Below are 18988 nucleotides of genomic sequence, written 5' to 3'. Positions count from 1 at the left end.
GTTGTTTTGGACACCACTGGCTTTCATTTTATAAACAAAAACAGTCGAAACATTCTTCAAAATGCCTTCTTTTGTGTTCCACAGAAGAACGTAAGTCATTCAGGTTTGGAACAATGTGAGGGTTAGTAAATGATGGGACAGAGCAGCCCCGGTCTTGTCCGGTCAGGTGTGAACGGGCCTTCGGTGAGTGTGAAGCGACCGTTAGGCTCCCTGGAGTCTCTCAGAGTTATTAGCAGCTCAAAGACCTGACTGCTACCAGCCAATGCAGGACTAGTTCCACCTGTTTAAGCCTGAAAACACCCAGGACGGGGCTTTTCCTGAATGTCTGCTTGTCATGAGAAAGCATATTGAAGTAGAAAAATGCATTTCCACACAAAAGGAGCGAAACAGAGGTGCATATTCAAAACGAAACGCTTAAAAAAAAGATTTGCATTTTGTAATCTGGTCATTTTTACTGCAGAATGAATCATTGATAATTGTATAAGTTGTCTTGATTGATGTGTGGAGAGTGTTTTAAGGTTCTGTGAGTCTGAACATGCTGCTCACAGCATGCGGTTTCTTTTCAGCAGTGATTTGTTAGTTGTCATGTAAGTCCAGCCCAGGACTAGACTAAACCTAAGTGTTAAAATCCCATAGCAACTATTTGCCTCAAATATTTGGCTGTGAAATACGTTAATGACCGCACTCTTATCAGCCTGATAATGGTTAATTAGTTCTACTTAATTAACCTGGTAATTCTGATTAATATCTTTTTAATCTCATTAAGTGCTCATCAGCGCAAATGATGATATTCGCAGTCTGATCCCACAAATCATTTGCAAGGAACTCTCCATTGTAAACAAAGGAGGAATTAATGAATGCAGCCTCATGCTGGTGGCTGGGTGTTTAAGGAGAGAGCTATTAAATGGTGTGAAGATATTTATACCCATCTTGTGTGCACAAGGGCATTTAAATGTTAATATGGCAATATGATATCACGCACATCATTTATGTTTGGTTCTTTATATACAATATAGTTCAAGTTTAGCCAAAGGACATACTGTTCCATTATTACCTATAGAGAGGTCACTTATTGTAAAAGGATTTAGAACAGGTGACTTTTTTAAACTGATGAATAATTGTTGAAAAACATGTTTTTTTCTGTCTCTCTCTCATCGAACCTCCAGGGTGCTAACAGATAAAACCTACTTCAACTGCCCCAGTTGGGTCGCCTTACGGAGACTGTGCCATACACATTGTGTGGGAAACTCAAGTAGCATCGCTCACAATAGCAGGTCTATTTCATACATCCACGAGTCTTCTGTTGTGCTCATTTTGGGTTGAAAGCCTGCAGGTATTGACGCTATGTTTTGGTTACACAATACGCAACATTGTTCCTCTTTTTCGAGGGATATTATGTGTAATGCTACGGCTTGTCGAGCCCAACCTGTTACAATTGGAGAAAGTGTGAGGGCTGTAATCACGCAGCTGATCAATATCTGACACTGATGTATCCGCTGAAATGTGGCATTTATTTACTTTGTGCACAAACTGTGGTTGTCCCATTGCGCTGTAATCAGAGGTTCTCTCCTTACCGTTCAAAGATCATGTCGAGCACTTCCATTTATTCCCATTTTTCCATTTATTTTGCGTCAATGGATGAATGGGCCAGGAGAACGCAATGACAATGGCGGAGTGCAGGTCTGTCAGAAGTGAAAGGCATTACGCAGACAGGTGAGCTCATAGCACGGGTTTCCCTCCAATGCGTTTTCCCACATTCTTTACAGTAGAAGTCACCCCTGATGAATGAAAACATGGCCCACCGTGTGCAGATGGACAAAGGCTGTCGTTTCATGGGCAGGTGTTATTTCTTTAAGCTGCGGTGAGTGTTTTTCCTCTTATTCAGATGTCACAACTACTGCAGTTTTACAAAACAGCCACTCAAATGCATAAAGACACATGAACCAACAACATTTGCTAATTGTTCAATGGAATGTGTGATGACAATAGATATTTTTTTCTGTATAAAATGTTTTTGCTGGTCGATTTCCAGATTTGATATTCGATTCATTGTATCCTGGCTGTTCAGTTTCTCAGGAAAACATTTCAAAACAGCTTATGTGAGATAACCTACATGACAAAAACGAAAAGCTTCACTCTTGTGCATACTTAAAAGAATAGGTCAGAGAAATAAATGAAATTCAGTCATCATTTACTCACCATCATGTCCATACAATGAAAGTCAGTGGGGTCCAAAGCACTTTTTTTTTTTTTTTTTCAAAATATCTTATTTTGTGTTCTTTGTGTTGCTTTTATTCAAAGCGGCTTACAGTGCTTTCAAAGTATACTTCACGCATTCCCTGGGAATCAAACCCATGACTTTGGTTTTGCTAGCACTGCTACTGCTTGAGCTACAAGCAAAAGAAATAAAGTTTGGAACGACATGAAGGTGAGTAAATGGTGACAGTATTATTTTAATTTTGCGCTAACAATCTCGTTAAGTCACCTGAATAGTGTGGTTAAGCTGTCTCAAACACCAAAATGTGTGTAAATTGCTCATACAATTATTTTAATTACTAATACATTTGTCCCTGGCATGCACATACAGGTCCTGATGGCTGAGTATGAATGTGTCATGGAATTCTGTTTGGAAAGTAGAAAAAAAGTTGGCATGTGAGAGTACAAGGCTGTATGGAACGGCTTCTCTTGTGGACTTTTGACCCCAGACACATGCAGTCATTCATAGAGACAAGTTTTGTGTCCCCAGACAAGAGTTGCTCCAAAGCAGGCAGAAGCAATTACACTTGGAGACAAAGAGGCCTCCAGGGGAGATGAGAGACATGGAGAAATGAGTGGGAGAAACTGAGCAGCTACTGGAAGTTAACTGTGCGGATATGTGTTGATATAGATGTGAATATACAGGATATTTCTGCTGGGCTACAGTTTTATATCACATGACTTTATTGACTTGAGTAAATCACAATTGGGAATTGGAAATGCCATTTAAAAGGCCCTTTTGTCATTCATTGCAATACACTTCCTACAAAAAAAAAATCATGTCTGAGATTTATTTTAAATTATATCAGTTTTCATTCATCACATTTCACACAGTCTTCGTATTTTTCCTTTTTTCCCCTCATGATTATCCATATGCCTGGTCCACACCCTTAATAGACCATGTGCTGTTTCTCCTTTGACAAATTAGCAAAGGTACAGTTTCGGTGTTGCTTTTTCAGAACATGGGTAAGTATTTGTTAGATAGCGGTGAGTTTCTCCTCCTGCTCGGGTGATGGGGGATAATTACTATTCTGGAGTCTTTAGATTAGATTGTAATTGAAAATCCAAGTGCCTGAGTGAAAAGCCTGTGCAGAAAGACAAACGGAGGGAAAGGCAATTTAGGCCATCAGCCACAGTAAATACAGTGCAACCTTTACAGAGTTGACCTCTATAAACCAATGTAGCAGCTCGAGCATCAGTGTAAGCTGAAATTTTTTCTTAGTTCATGTGCTGTGTGGGCATTCAGACCACCTTTGTGTCGATAGAGGTTTTGTCCTCACCTGTACCGTGGCTTGTCTGAGACCCTGCAATGGGTCTCGGTCTTTATCATGGTCCAGTGGAAGTGAAAGGACTTGTTCTTTTGTCATTCTTGTGTGCTAGACAAGCACAGGAAGATCGAGTGGACGACTCTGATGGTGGTCGGTGCAGTGGACACAAATATTTGCTCCTGTGTCCACACAAATTTGTCTGGGTGGTTGAGTCGCTGAGCGATAGGTAATTAGCTGCACAATGAAAGGGAAAGGAGCAGATCTTCTATTTAAAATTATTTTTTATTTGTAAGGGTTTTCTAAAAATGATATTTATTTGTTATGTAATAATATGCCATAAAATCACACATTAATGTAATGTTTACACGGGTTTGTATGTGGATTCAATGTGGAAGTTATAGCACAAGCAGCTTGATTTTTTTCTTTTTTGATGGAAACAATTGATTGTGGGTGTGCACTGTGCAGTGACTGACTCAGCCATTAGTCAGAACATTTAACAGTGAAATGGAGAGGTATAATAACAAGTGATTTTTTTTAACGTGATGAAGGGACCTGTGTACCCTGAAGGGCACTTCTTCTCAACATGTCTTAAGGAGTGCTGCTACAACTTGCCTGTTTGTCTTTAATACAGAAGCGATAAATAGATCTGTATGCATGAATTCAGGTTGGAATCTGTTGGGTCAGTGTTTGATTGTCCATCCATGAGAAAGTGCAGAAATGACTCCAGTCTCATGTACACGTATCAGTGCAAGCAAAGTCATGTTATGTTAACTGAAGATGAGCATCAATGCAAAAAAACTAAAACACGCTGATGCCATTATACTGTACGTGAGCATATATGTGTGTAAACAGGAAAGTGTAAACATTTGCTGTCATGCACATATATACTTGACAAAGATCACGTATCATTCACAAGCCATAAGTGTGTGAGGGTGGAGACTCTGGAATTGTGTTCCTTCATAAAATCAACATTTGTCCCTGACATTTTTCAAGCGACAGCTGAAAACTCACCTCTTTCGTCACTATCTGACTTCATCCATCCTTCTCTTTTCTTTCATCTTTCTCTGTCTAGCTTGTACTTATTTGAACAATGCTTTTCTATTTGCCTCTTTAAGATGAATCGCTTGATGTATTCCCCAATTGTAAGTCGCTTTGGATAAAAGCGTCTGCTAAATGAATAAATGTAAATGTAACATTTTCTTTATCTGATCTCCCTAAAAATCTAACAGAAAGGCTTGCATGCCTTAGACAGACTAAATATGCACTAATCTTCTGATCCATCTGTTAAAAAGCATGGTTTGTTTTACACAAACGTTATGAAATGTTTTTATTTAGAAAATAAATAAAAGTGTTGCTCACACAGCTTCAGTTCATTATGACTAATGAGTAATGTGTGTTAAATATATCATCAAAAGTAAATCTCTCTATCTCTGTGTGTGTGTGTGTGTGGCTGAAGATTGTTCTATCCTGCTACACAGATACTGTTTACTGTTTAGTAATTAAACTAAAGTTGAATTAAAATACAATGTGGTGCAGTCTATTAAAGAAGAATATTTGAAATTGACATATACAGTGTCATTTTGTGTATTATGTTATCAGGGAAATGCTATAAAAACCAAGAAGGAAATTCTAAATAATTTCATGTAAACACAACTCGTATAGCCAGGGGCATTTTTGGGAGGAAACACATGCATTATTTTACGATATTGTAAAACTATACAGGAAATACATTAAAGTCACTCAAATAAAAATGCCTTTGTCAGTGTTATGGTGAAAGCCAGATTGTATGAGATTAAACAAAAAAAGTATTTATGTCCCCTACATACCTGGTGCATCAGTACTTTATTCCTTTTATAAAATATTTGGCATATACAGGCCTATCTGTTCTTCTGTTAAACAAGTGCATTTTTATCCATAATAGTAATCTAGCTTCACTCGAAAATCAGTTAAACTGGACATTGAAAAATTTCTCAGGCCAAATTAGGCATCATGTAAATAGCTGAATGTCTCTGGGAAGATGGTGTCCTGTCTGCCAATCTGCAATCTCCTTAATTGTGTTTAGAAAACAACAAAGGGGGGAAAACTCCCGTTCCTTTCATACACAAGGACAAAGCAAAATATGAAATGTATATAGGAAAATCCATCCAAAAACATAGGCAACATATAGGCAAATTGGAAAATTTAATGGTATCATATATAGGCCTAGCGCTCAAATAAACTTGATGTGCCTAATAATAATAATAATACACCGACATATGTAACATAGGCTATGATAAAACATTAAACATTATAAATATTTGTATTATGTATATAATATATTCTGCACTGAAGTGGAGACAGCAGTTCGGTATCTTGGGTATTTCGCACGTCTGTTGCTGTCTCAGTTGTAATTTTTTACAATTAAAATAAATACACTTGTACTTTGCTTGCGCTGGGGAAAAGGACACCCTTTGTATTTCAGGAAATTCTATCCATTTCCATTTCCACCTCTCTCTAGACAATGCGATTGTACCGGACTCTGAATTACGTAGTAAGGGTAAAAATAACTGGACTATATAAACCGACAGAATCAGGTTGTACAAATGCTGCTGGTTTGCGCGCGCAGAACAGGAGAAACAGCACGCGCAAAACGTTTCCATATTTCTCTGCAAATAGTTAGCTTACGGCTATGAAATATTTAAAACTATTTTTAAATACTGGTTTTCGTTCTATCTACACTTTATTTGTGTCAGGGTCAGGGATGTTAAAATGTCTCGTCCTTGGCATCAGGTGGAATAGAGTTTTTGGTTAAAGCTGCCCACCTTGTCTCTAAACATAAGCCCGAGAGCATTAGGCCATTCATTTGCATTTTAATCAACTGAAAGAGGAGGTCTATTGACTCAGAGATCATTAACTAACATGTACCTGCATTGTTGAACATTGAGATTATCATGTTGTTTCGATGGCTCCGAGATTTTACTGCTGGTTGTTCAAATGCTAATTAAATTCATTCTGGAGAAATTAATACCTATATCAGACACATGAGATCAGGTCCATTTAAATACGAATGAAGCGGTGAAACTCACAACAATGTAGCTGGTTTATTGAAACTTTTGGTTCCATGTTATATAAATTATGTTTGATTTATTTTTAATTTAGTATGTGGTTTTTATTTTCATCTGGTTTTGTTTTGCATTATTTGCCACACACCTTTAATATAGACCCTATAAATAATAAATAATTTATACGGATTATTTTCAACACTTTTTAATAGATTTTTTTTAAATATAATTTACCAAAATTATGTTTAAACGGCCCTCCAACAAACTACAATTAGTCTCACCGAGCAGGGGGTTTGTGGCGCCCCCTTCAGAAATAACACTCAGAATTCAGAAACTGAAAGAAACTTGGGGGAAAAAATCCAATAAGTTACAAATCCGATAGGCTATAGTATCACTTGCATAAGCAAAATTATTTGGATGTGAAAGTGTTTGTCGTTGAATCATAGCCTATGACTATATGATATGAACTGAATTATCATTAAATGTGATTAAATATTTACAATGAAAACACAATAGCAGCTCCAGCATGCACATTTTAGGGTGTTTGAATCTCTATAATTTATCCTGTAGAACATACAGTATTTAAGCAATCTTAGTAATTTAATGGAATAAGGAGATACGGTTAATTAAAGGCCAAATTACCAATTGTGCTTTGACAATATTTACATGTTGTTAAGGGTAGCCAGAGTAAACCTGATAGGCTACAACTACATGAGCAACGTCACGAAAGCACGCCCCCGCGACATTCAGACCCTCCTTATAATGGGACAGGTAGGCAGCCAGTCAAACGAATTACAGACGCATTGTCTATCTCGGACTGAATGAGAGTGAACAGCTACTGAGTTCCCTAACATTTGCAACATGGCTCTTGCAGATGCGATGTTGCCTTCGATAAATACTTTTGCAAGTAACCAGATGTTAGACGAAAAGCAGTCTGCAATTGTTCGGGTGAGTTCAGCTTTTCATTTAAATTTAAGGTATAGGCTATTTCAATTGTATTTTGCAGCCTTTGAATTATGAGGGTATGGTGTAGGCTAGGTTCTAAACGTTTATATATATATACGTTTAACTAATCACGGGAGTTACAAGTTATTGATTAATAGAGCTATTACAAATCGTGTTCGTATGAAGATGAAAGTGCATTCGTTAGAATTATTATCCTACTGTACATCAGCAAAACATAAATAGCATAGGCTACTGTCATTATTTAGCGCTTAATTATACATTAAAATTTCAAGACCATAGCAAGAATAAAAAAAAAAAAGTTAAACAAAGTAAGATAGGTTAGTTGACGACGTTTGGCTGTGCTGTGAATCCCAGTTGCGCCGAACATTTAATTTTTTTAAGTTGTCTCCCCTGAAAGTCAGTATTCACGCACTGTACAAGTATGCTACATTTTTATAAATAGTATGTCTGTTTAGTAGGCCTATATTTTTTTTTAATCATTTGATGGTTTAATCATCAAGTCTTACCCGATTTCCCCCCCCCTTCAGGACTGGAAAGTTGACCCAACTAAAACTAGCGCGACAGTTGGAGACGTGAGACCCCTCATCGAGGTGGAGTTCAGCATTGTTGAATCTCCACCTTTGGCCAAAGACGAGGATGATCTTTCCAAGTTTTTGGATCTAGAGTTCATTCTGTCTAACTATGTCACGTCTGACAACGACAACTCAGCGCAGCAGCCGCCCGCCTATTCTCTACCGGAGTCCCCAGAAAGTTGCAGCACCGTGTACGACAGCGATGGATGTCACCCGACGCCGAACGCGTATTGTGGCAACACCTTTAACGCGCGTCCCGGTCACAGTCTGGTAGCCGAGTTGTTTACTCCGGACGTGAATTATCACGGCGACTCGCATGAATATATTTTAAAAGGGCATTTAGACAGGCTGGAGTACACTGAACTAAGGGCTCTGAACTCTCGAAACCAGGCACATGTATCCAATTCTAATAACGTGGGATACAAAATAAAAAGTGAAAACCACGAGCAATCCTGCATGATGGTAAACGACTACGTGGGCCATTATTATGGACAGCAGCAGCACCAGGCTTATGGGCATCACGTGCAACAAGATGTGCCTCGGGACATTTTAGCGAGGAAAGACTGCATCCTAACAGAGATGAACTCTCACCATCATATTGACATTGCACATCAACAGCAGTTCATGAATGGCGCGCCTTTTCTACCTCAGTACGCCCAGCATCAGCAGTATCACGGACATTATAACATGTTTAGCGAACCATTGCGGGCAAATCACCCGGCCATGCCAGGTGTGATGCTGACTCCACCATCCTCACCCCTCCTGGGATTTTTAAACCCAGAAGACAGCAAGCCAAAACGAGGGCGTCGGTCATGGGCACGAAAGCGGACAGCGACGCACAGCTGCGAGTTCCCCGGATGTGGGAAAACGTACACGAAAAGCTCCCATTTGAAAGCGCACATGCGGACACACACAGGTATGTTGCGGAGTTTTATAGGCTACATGTTGTTTTAACTTAATTTCTCACTATAAACCGTTTAACCAAAGTTTGTACACAATAATAAACGTTTCCTCCCGTTCTGTTGACAGGTGAGAAGCCCTACCACTGCAACTGGGAAGGCTGTGGCTGGAAGTTCGCCAGGTCAGATGAGTTGACGCGCCACTACAGGAAACACACCGGACACAGGCCGTTTCAGTGCCACCTGTGCGAGAGAGCTTTCTCCCGCTCAGATCATCTGGCTCTGCATATGAAAAGGCACATGTAAAAAAAAAACAAAAAAACAAGAGAGACTATATGTATTTTAAACGACGAAAGGATTTTATATTGTTAAGACAATTCCTATTTTGGGACAGCAGTTATATGTGAATAGCAGTATAATGTCATTTGATTTAAATTATGACAGTATTTAATAGAAGGAAATTCTTGTTCATTTAGAAGGTAAAGTATGTAGTGCTTTCCCAGATGTATAAAAACGGGGCAGGACCCAAACTTTTGTAAATATATTTTTTTTATTCTCCATTTATACATTTGTATTAAGTCAGGGAGTATTTTTTCATGGATTTTCAGAAGAATTAAAAACATTGTCTTTTTTTGTATACTCAGCCTTTTCTCTCATTTCTTTATGTTTCTTAATTTAAATATGGTGAGTTACCACCGTGAATTGTATTAAAACTATATCTATGCAAAGAACATATAGCACAAATCATTTTTACTCCATTAAACACTGGGCAAAATAAGTAAAGCGTCATGTAAATTTATAATAGAAATGTTAAAACATATAAAATCAAAAGGTCTACACTCTTCTACATATATTTAGATTTGGCCATTACTGTCTACAATGTAACTAAGCCACTACTTATTCTTACTGTTACCAAAACTAAAATCAAGCAATTAACTTATGTAACATCACCATCATTGTCAACAATCATAATAATCGCAAATGTTGTAAAAAATAACGTAAGCAGTTCAGAACACAAATATTATGCATCGTGTTACTGCTACTATTCTTGAAAAGCTACAGTATATCGCCCTCTACTGTCTAAAAATAGGTAGGCAGTTTAGTCTCAGAATCTCATATTTGTCAAACCAATGGAAGATTGTCAGGTTATTTTGACTGATCTGAATTTTATTACAAATAATTACAAGAGGCACGTGTGTCAGCTTATGATAAAACAAATGGTCTACAACAAAAGCCAGAAGTTCAGCAATACCTAGAAACTTCATAATTAAACAAGAGATCTGTTAAATGTATTAGTGTAAAGTTTTTTTATTATGAAATATGTATTTGTTGATTTAATTTATTTAATTGTCATTTTGTAGCTTTGTTGCCTCCTTTCTTAAATCTGCCTTTATATACTACCTGGCTATTGTAAAATTGTAAGAGATTCAATAAAGAGAAAACAAATTTACAACAAAAGTTTTAGTGCGGTCTCCCTCTGCTGACAGGAAGTCACACTACATCAAAACACCTTGCTTTGTTCAGCTACATAATGTCGAATATAAAACAATTACTTTCCATATTCAAATACATATTGAAATACAATGTCAAAAGACATTTCAGCAATTAGAGCACAATGCAATGTCGTACTGCAGAGTTTGTAATACAATCATTGGATTATTCTGTGTCAACTCAACCAAAGACCCCTCTGCTAAAAAAAAAAAAAGTTGGTTAATGGTGAAAGAAAATCATAAATTAAAAAGAAAGCCTAACTAGTTCATAGATGTAGGCTATATATTTAGTGCTTAATTCATTTTGTAGAGGGGGGTTAAAATGATGATGATTTTGATTTGGAGCCAAATTACAGGTGGGTAAAAATGAAAAGCCAGAAGTTCAGCAATACCTAGAAACTTCATAATTAAACAAGAGATCTGTTAAATGTATTAGTGTAAAGTTTTTTTATTATGAAATATGTATTTGTTGATTTAATTTATTTAATTGTCATTTTGTAGCTTTGTTGCCTCCTTTCTTAAATCTGCCTTTATATACTACCTGGCTATTGTAAAATTGTAAGAGATTCAATAAAGAGAAAACAAATTTACAACAAAAGTTTTAGTGCGGTCTCCCTCTGCTGACAGGAAGTCACACTACATCAAAACACCTTGCTTTGTTCAGCTACATAATGTCGAATATAAAACAATTACTTTCCATATTCAAATACATATTGAAATACAATGTCAAAAGACATTTCAGCAATTAGAGCACAATGCAATGTCGTACTGCAGAGTTTGTAATACAATCATTGGATTATTCTGTGTCAACTCAACCAAAGACCCCTCTGCTAAAAAAAAAAAAAAGTTGGTTAATGGTGAAAGAAAATCATAAATTAAAAAGAAAGCCTAACTAGTTAATAGATGTAGGCTATATATTTAGTGCTTAATTCATTTTGTAGAGGGGGGTTAAAATGATGATGATTTTGATTTGGAGCCAAATTACAGGTGGGTAAAAATGACTTTAGAAAGAAGGCAGAATCATTATGTTATTTGAATACAGTGACTGGTAGGTCTATTAGTAAAATATGTTGACTTTAGCAATCTTTGTTGCATTAAATGCCAATGGTGACAGTTCAAAAATGGAAAAAAGTTTGCATGCCTGTAACTCAAGACGTATTAAAAATATCTTAATATCCTTTGATTTTTGACCACTGAAATCGTGTACAATTTAACAATGTATTGTTTAAATCTTTCTGAAGTCATTTTACTCCCCAGTAATCTAACTCCAAGTTGGAAATTGTCTTTTTGACCCCCCTCTACCAAAACGTGGATTACTCACTAAATATACATCCATGCCATTTATTATTTTGGTTTTCACCACTATTTATGTTCGTTAAAATGTTATCAAAACCAAAAATTTGAGCCGGGGAAGTTTCTGAGATTTGGTTGATTTGACACGGAATGTTTAATTAGTCATTTGGTAAAGTTTATCCGAAGGTATCAATTTCTACCACGAGATGGCAGTCTTTCCTACGCTTTGTCTCTGATATTACACCAGCTGATGCAATGCCACGCATAGTTGAGCACACATTAGGCTGTTACACTAACAAAGATGCTGCAAGTGTTCAGAGGTACTGGTGAGCAAGATAAAACTTTAAAAACATATTCATCTAACTTTGGGCTATAGCAAGAATTCATTTAAATGTTTTTAAAAGTAACTGTATTGCTCCCAATTTTCCCAAACAGTCATTCAACTATTAAAACGTTAAGGTTAGCCTACTACTGAACTATCTAATGACTTCATTATCTAAATAATGATGCAGACAGAATATGCAGATTTATTTGAAAAAGCAGACTTTTTGTGGGATTTGGTCTCACAGCTTTCAAAGGTTTCCTTTGAAGCTAATAACCATGCTCCATTTTCATAAAGAGATTTTATGACTGAGCTGTTTACATTAGTGGAGAACCAATGACTACAAAGATTAAACTATTTTCTATGTTTGTGCAAGGTTATAGGCACACATTGATGTTGTGTATCAAGATAATTTAGGTTAAGGCTTAACTACCAGAGTTAGAACCATGATCTTCTGCCTCTTGGGAGAAACAATGTAATATGTGTAATTGTGTATTTAGGCCATTCCCTCTTTAGAGTGGTAAACTAGAGGGACCAATGGAATACCATATATTTTACAGCTGTATCACTCAGTATAATCTTGTTTTTTGTATTGCTAGCATTTGTTAAACCCACCGCTACACTGCGCAACGGCGCGTGAATGGGAAAGCGTGTGTATCCTCCTTATACCGTCTTCCAGCATCATTTAGAGAATAAAAAGGTAAAGAATACGTGTCTGTTGCTATATGTCCTCATTTCACCCATGATATTCATTCCACGCTCACGTAAGTTATTGTGTTGGCAGCGAACTGGGTTGCTATGCGACAAGGCATTATGTTTAAGGTTTTGGCAGCACACCTCGCACTCTTTTTTTAATTTATTTTTTTACATTTGTCATATTTGAAAGGATTCAGAAGCCAAAAATAACTGATTTGGGAAGTAATAGTATAATAAAACTCCCAGAGCTTTATTTGCAGTGTTCATCCGTTACTCAATGACAATCGCAGGTCTATTGTCTACAGGAAACATCCGTCCATCAACCGCAGCAACGCACGTGCTCAATACTACCGGTACATTTTTAGTTAGGTTATTTATGACATCTTGATCTCAGTCAGATCTTCTGTTAAGGTGATCTGCCTGGCGTCTTCATCACAACCGAAATTGGTGATTTAATTTATTTTTATTCAGTTTCATGGTCCAAATTATTTAAGAGGTAGCCTATTTTTATGTCTGCGCATTTATGGTTTGTTTTCAGGTAGGAATCAGTACGCTAGAGCACTGCTTTGTAATTACATTATCCTTAAGTCACTTATGAAAAGCCTTGAAAGTATCTTAAAACTATATTCACATGCGTGTGGAGGGAGGTCTTTGGTCGAGGGGCGGGGCAACATCTGAAGAGCGTGTACTTGGAATATTGGAGGTTTAACAAAGAAATGTCCATCATTTTAATGAGGTCGTGTTCAAAACTTTCCAGACGCCGGTACTCCTCTCAGACCATTTGCAACAGATTCACTGACAGTGCTGTCTTCTGTATAACGTTAACACCAAGGAGCAAGCGATGGTAAGACCAAAAAATACTACACGAGGTGTAGCGTACAGTCGAGTGATTGTTCCGTATTTTATTTCATACCACTAGGAAGAGATTGGTAGGTTTAAAGAGTTACAGATAATCAGTTGTTTGAAATTGAACTGTTTAATAGATTCGTTAAACTATCGCTTATTATTCGTTTCAGGTCAGAACAGTATTAATAACAGGTTGTTGGGTAAAATTTTTAGCAGTGATGCTGTTTATACATTTTGCACCCTACAAGCTGTAGAATAATTACATCCTTTAATGTTATCTGTTTATTGGGCTTATCATTTGATAACATATGGAGAACCTGTTGAACCTGCATAATTTCTCCATGACACGCATGCGGTTACAATTGTTAAAGTTGTCCCCCCCCGTTTATTTTCAGTTTAAATTTTTATTAATTGTTAGCAGTTTTACCACACCTTTAAATAGTTTTATCATGAGTTACAGTGTATAGTCAGCTAGCACTCGAAGAATCTTACTACTTTAGGCTCAGACACTCATATGTCATTGTTTCAGTGATGAAGGTGTAAACTCTTTTTAAAATAACATTAGATTAATCTCAGGAAATTACAGTAACCGACAGTAACTCATACATTCAGTATTACACTACAGTACTCAACATTTTTGAAAGTGAAATTTTTGTGTACAAACACAAGAATCAATGCCTTCCTTATATATTGTCACAGGAAGTTGTTATGCAAATTTTCGTGTCATAACATTTAAATTTATTCAAAGTGACTTACAAATGAGAAACGTTAGTACCCTAACCTTAAATAAGGTGGTTTCGATGTCATACTAGAACATCTCTCTTAGTTTGAGTTTATACTTAGTAATCATAGTACTTTATTTAACCTGAATATTCTTTCCAGTGCTTTTTAGAATGATGCAGATATTTAGTTATATTATTTCAACATGTTCAGTTTTCTTTTTATTGTTAATTTTGTAATTACTACATTAATAATTAGTAATAATTATGTCATATTCTGGCAAGTTTTGCTATTTCAAGCACATATGTAATACTTCAGGATCTGGTATGTATTACAAGAAACTATATTCTTTTATAATCCTCTTTTTAAATATAGTGGTGATAGAAGAATCTGACCATTTGATCAATCTTTTATTAACAAAATTTATATTGTTCTTTTGTAAATGCATGAATCTGCTGCTTGCATTGACAGGGCTGTGCACTAGTATAATCTGTAGTTGCTTCGTTCTGCCATTAGGGTCTGAATAAAACATTTATTCCTTCTTTTCAGTTTCCTAAAAAAAAACAAATTCAGGAAAGAGGGTGTATGTAAACAAATAAAAGTCCCTCCTCCAACATTCAGTTGTGCACAGGCCCCAGTGGAAATGAGGTTCATCGGTGATGTAACAAATTGTTGTAGCATACTTTGCTCATGCCTATCCATCATGTTTAAACGCATGTTGGGTGTGCTGAGATTATTTTTACCTTCGTAGAGAGGAAAAGATGTAGGATCACACAGCCACATCTGGGCCCAATCTGTGCGCAAACATGTCGGGATCATTTATGATAAAGCAGAGGAGCCCGTGGAGGCATGTCAAATCATGCGTTAAGTAACCACACTGTCAAAGCAAAACCTCTGTACCATACATGGTGTGGTTTAGCTCCAATACGTAAAAAAGAGTGTCCTGTGTTGACATTCTGTCACAAGCTGGAAAAGTGCCAGAGTGTGGTACTTTAATGGGCTTTTAGTTTGCTTTTTATTTGTTTAACCTTTTGCAATGTCCATAATTCAAATTGTATTTATTATTATTAATTATTTACATTTCCAATGTGCAGTTTAGAGGTTAAAAGTCTATGAGAAAACAATAAAAGTACCCCTCCCCCCAAGATCTATTAAATGTTATGGCCAGAAGACTTCAATAGCCCTGTAAATCTATGCAAAGTTGTTATAAAAGTGTGCATTATTGAATACCAGGATGCAGCAGTTTGTGATAAATTATTTTCAGATTGCTTGTCTTGAGCTAGGCCCTATTTGAAAATGAGCACATTAATGTTTATGTATAGTCTGGGAGTGGGAAGGTAGTTTTATTTTTTACAATTAGTGCACCCATGCATGACCACCTTCATCAGACCGAAAATCAAAACGTTGAGTTTCCTGGCCAGACAGACTGTCCACCATTTGTCCACAGTGTAAAGTAAATGGGATTAAGTGGTTGTATGAACAATATTTCTGTGCTGGTTGAGTGAAAATTGGGAATGTCATTGTTGTTTTTTTCTGGTGTGCTGTCATGCTTAAACCTCCTAATGTTAAGAACCAAGAATTTTTCCATGTAACCCAAACATTGTTTTCCATGTAACCCAAATACTGTGGACAAAGCCTGATAAGTTCCCGTTAATTTTATCATGTCCATTTTCAGTAGTAATAACAAACTGTTTCAAACTGTTAAAGAAATAAAACTGCAGAGATGTAGGGTTAGAAGTAAATGGTGAGATTGTAAAAAGTAAATGAGAACTTTTGGCAGTTTTTTCCTCAGATAAACACCACAAATCAGTAAACGTACCAATGTAGTAATTTTACCCATACATATTTTTTTATCTATCCATGTTGTTGCTTATGTCCTGTTATACCATATTATAAGATGTACAATATTTGCAGGGCTGAGTATTTTTGATTGATGGCTTTAACTCGGAGTTGAACATTTGCCAGAGAATTGCGCAAAGTTTGTTATCTTAATGAATTTAAATATATAGAGTAACTTGTGTGCTTTAAATTCTCTGAAGATAACACTTGCAGATAGAATCTGTTTCATGGCCAAGCAAAAAAACAAACAAAAAAAATAGAAAATACCTATGAAGAACAATTGAAAACCAAAGACAGAAATGACCTTTCTCTTTGTTCGTTTTAGAAACTGGTTGTATCCTATAGACAAATTTCCCCCTCACTGTTAATCATCTACTGTATTGCTATCAATGTTTTGTAGTAAGTTCCGGCAATGATACTTAATGATAAGATAGGACCAAATGCTACTTTTAAAGTGTCATCTACTGGATGAATTATAGAATACTTTAACAGAGCATACATCGATCCTTATTAGCAAAATCTTGAAATGGTTTATTAGAGAATGATTTTATTGGTTTGTTGAGACTCAATTTCATATACCTGCTGCATTTCTACTAATACGTATGAGGTAACAGCAAACATAATGGGAGGCACTGCAGTGTTTTGGAGCTGCTTTGTGTTATCTCTGTTGGGTGGAGTTGAGGAGGTGGAGTATTTTTGTATCATGCTACTACAGATGCTCAGTAATCAAGCCATTCCAGACCAAAAGGAGAAACATAAGCCTAAACCTTTAAATAGCTTCTAGTGAAGGATGTTTTGTTTTTACTGGGGAATTGGAAATGTTTCTTTTGCGTTTGGTGTGTCAGATGACATTTGCTGTTAAATACTACTAGTTTTATTTTTTAAATTGTGGTTGCCAAGAAATTAGTTTAATATTTTTTGGTCTGTTACAATAACGGGACTGTACTTTTATTTGAAATTATGACAGATGAATTATGGAGCATTTTATACCTCTACATAACAGGTTTTTAGACTTTAGTTCTCATTGGCTGGTCAGTCCAAGCTAGGCAAGACACCTGTGTGATTAGCCAGGGGTTAATGTCAATGAAACTGAAGTGAAGGGAGTTCAGTGTGTCGTTTTAAAGGGTTAGTTCACCCAAAAATGAAAATTAGTCCATAAATTTTTCAGACGAATCCAGTCAGAGTTATAAAATTTGTTAAAAATTGTCCTGGCTATTCCAAGCTCTATCATTGCAGTCAGCGGGTGTTGCAGAGCTTCAGTCCAAAAGAAGTGAAATAAAAAGCGCCCATCCATTAAAAAAAGTGTCTCACACGGCTCCGGGGGGTGAACAAAGGCCTCCTTTAGCGAATCGATGTGTTTTTGTAAGAAAAATATCCATATTCAAAACGTAATAATCACTTTAATGTGCTTGTGCCAACTGTTGTACATGGAAGCAGATCCGGGGGAATGACGTATGAGTTCATAATTGCGCATGTGCCGGTGAGTCTCGTGAAAACCAACGTTTGTTTACAGGATCAAAGTAGAGGTCTGCATTCCCGCGGGACCCGACCGGATTTTTTGCGCTGCGTGATTAAATTCCCAAATAAAACGCGGTAGCGGTCGGTAACTCTGGTGTAATTTGAACGGGAGTGGGCGGTCTAACAATATCCCGTTCCCGACGTCCATTTAGAACAGCATATCGGCGCTTTATTCTTATTGACCACCCGTACTGCTTGCACTAGGACTGTTATGCACGCGCTGCACGCATGCTTTAAACATCACGTGTTTTATTTGCGTGGTCTGTGCGCAGCATGTGCATAACAAATGCTCAGAGCAGGCTGTACCTTTGGTAAATATACGGCCCTCAGACAGAACAGGCAGGTTGTCGATGAGTGACAGAGCAGAATAAGGATGGAGCAAAGTGTGGATGTGCTGTCCTTGAAGGACGTTCAATTTATATTTTGCTTAGCCTATAATTTTAAATGAAAGATGTTGTATTTAACCAGCATATGCTGGATTTTTCAATAGGGCTAGCATATACAAGGACCCATACTTTAAAAATCTATGAAAACAGGATGCCATTTGGGCATTTTTGGCCTACTGTTTTAAATCAGCTATATGTAGTACAGATAGTATTTGATTTGTGTACGGGTGACGTCACGGACACTACGTGCATGTTTTTATACAGTCTATGGCAGTGGTTTTCAAACCGGTCCTGCGAGCACCCCCAGCACTGCACATTTTCTGGGTCTCCCTCATCTATCACACCTGATTCAACTCATCAGCTCATTAGTAGAGACTGCAAGACCTGAAATGGGTGTGTCAGATATAGGGAGACGTACAAAATGTGAGGTGCTAGGGGTGCTTGCATGACTGGTTTGAAAACCACTGCTCTAGATCAAAGGAAGCAAAGTTTCCTTACTTTAGGTCTTCTCTTGGCTTATATCAAAATCATCCGACATTCTTCTTTACAAATCCTCGTTTTGTTCTTCTAATTAGTGACCGTTGTTTTGTTTTGATCTCTCCCCTGCGCTTCTGCGTTCGTCACTTCTGAGCGGTGCATGCGCAAAGCCGACCTCATACGTCATCCGCCCGGAGCTGCTTCCGTTTACAACAGTGAGCACAAGCTAGATTAAATTGATTATTACGTCTTAAATATGGTTATTTTTCTTACAAAAACGCATCGATTCGCTACAGGAGGACTTTGTTCACCCCCCGGAGCTGTGTGAGACACTTTTTATTAAGGATGGGCGCTTTTTATTTAACTTCTTTTGGACTGATGCACTGCAACACCCGCTGA

At 37.1% G+C, this 18988-nt stretch overlaps 2 protein-coding genes across 2 annotated transcripts in view; both read left to right on the top strand.

The window, feature by feature from the left end:
- Positions 1–7355: 7355 nt before the first annotated feature.
- Positions 7356–9639, top strand: LOC107739832 (zinc finger and BTB domain-containing protein 18-like). Its single transcript, XM_016552043.1, has 3 exons — positions 7356–7513; positions 8059–9019; positions 9133–9639. The coding sequence occupies exons 1-3, from the start codon at positions 7427–7429 to the stop codon at positions 9306–9308; spliced, it is 1224 nt and encodes a 407-aa protein (XP_016407529.1). The 5' UTR covers positions 7356–7426; the 3' UTR covers positions 9309–9639.
- A 3892-nt stretch (positions 9640–13531) lies between these two features.
- LOC107739827 (sodium- and chloride-dependent glycine transporter 1-like) overlaps positions 13532–18988 on the top strand; it is a 60760-nt gene continuing 55303 nt past the window's right edge. Inside the window, exon 1 of the mRNA XM_016552035.1 lies at positions 13532–13647. The gene's annotated coding sequence lies outside the window, so the exon portion shown is untranslated. The remainder of the gene's footprint in view (positions 13648–18988) is intronic.

This window comes from Sinocyclocheilus rhinocerous, unplaced genomic scaffold, assembly GCF_001515625.1.
Source record: "Sinocyclocheilus rhinocerous isolate Xijiao unplaced genomic scaffold, SAMN03320098_v1.1 scaffold1276, whole genome shotgun sequence".
Lineage (NCBI taxonomy): Eukaryota > Metazoa > Chordata > Actinopteri > Cypriniformes > Cyprinidae > Sinocyclocheilus > Sinocyclocheilus rhinocerous.
Note: the sequence above shows the minus strand (reverse complement) of the source record. Positions and strands in the feature narration are given on the sequence as shown.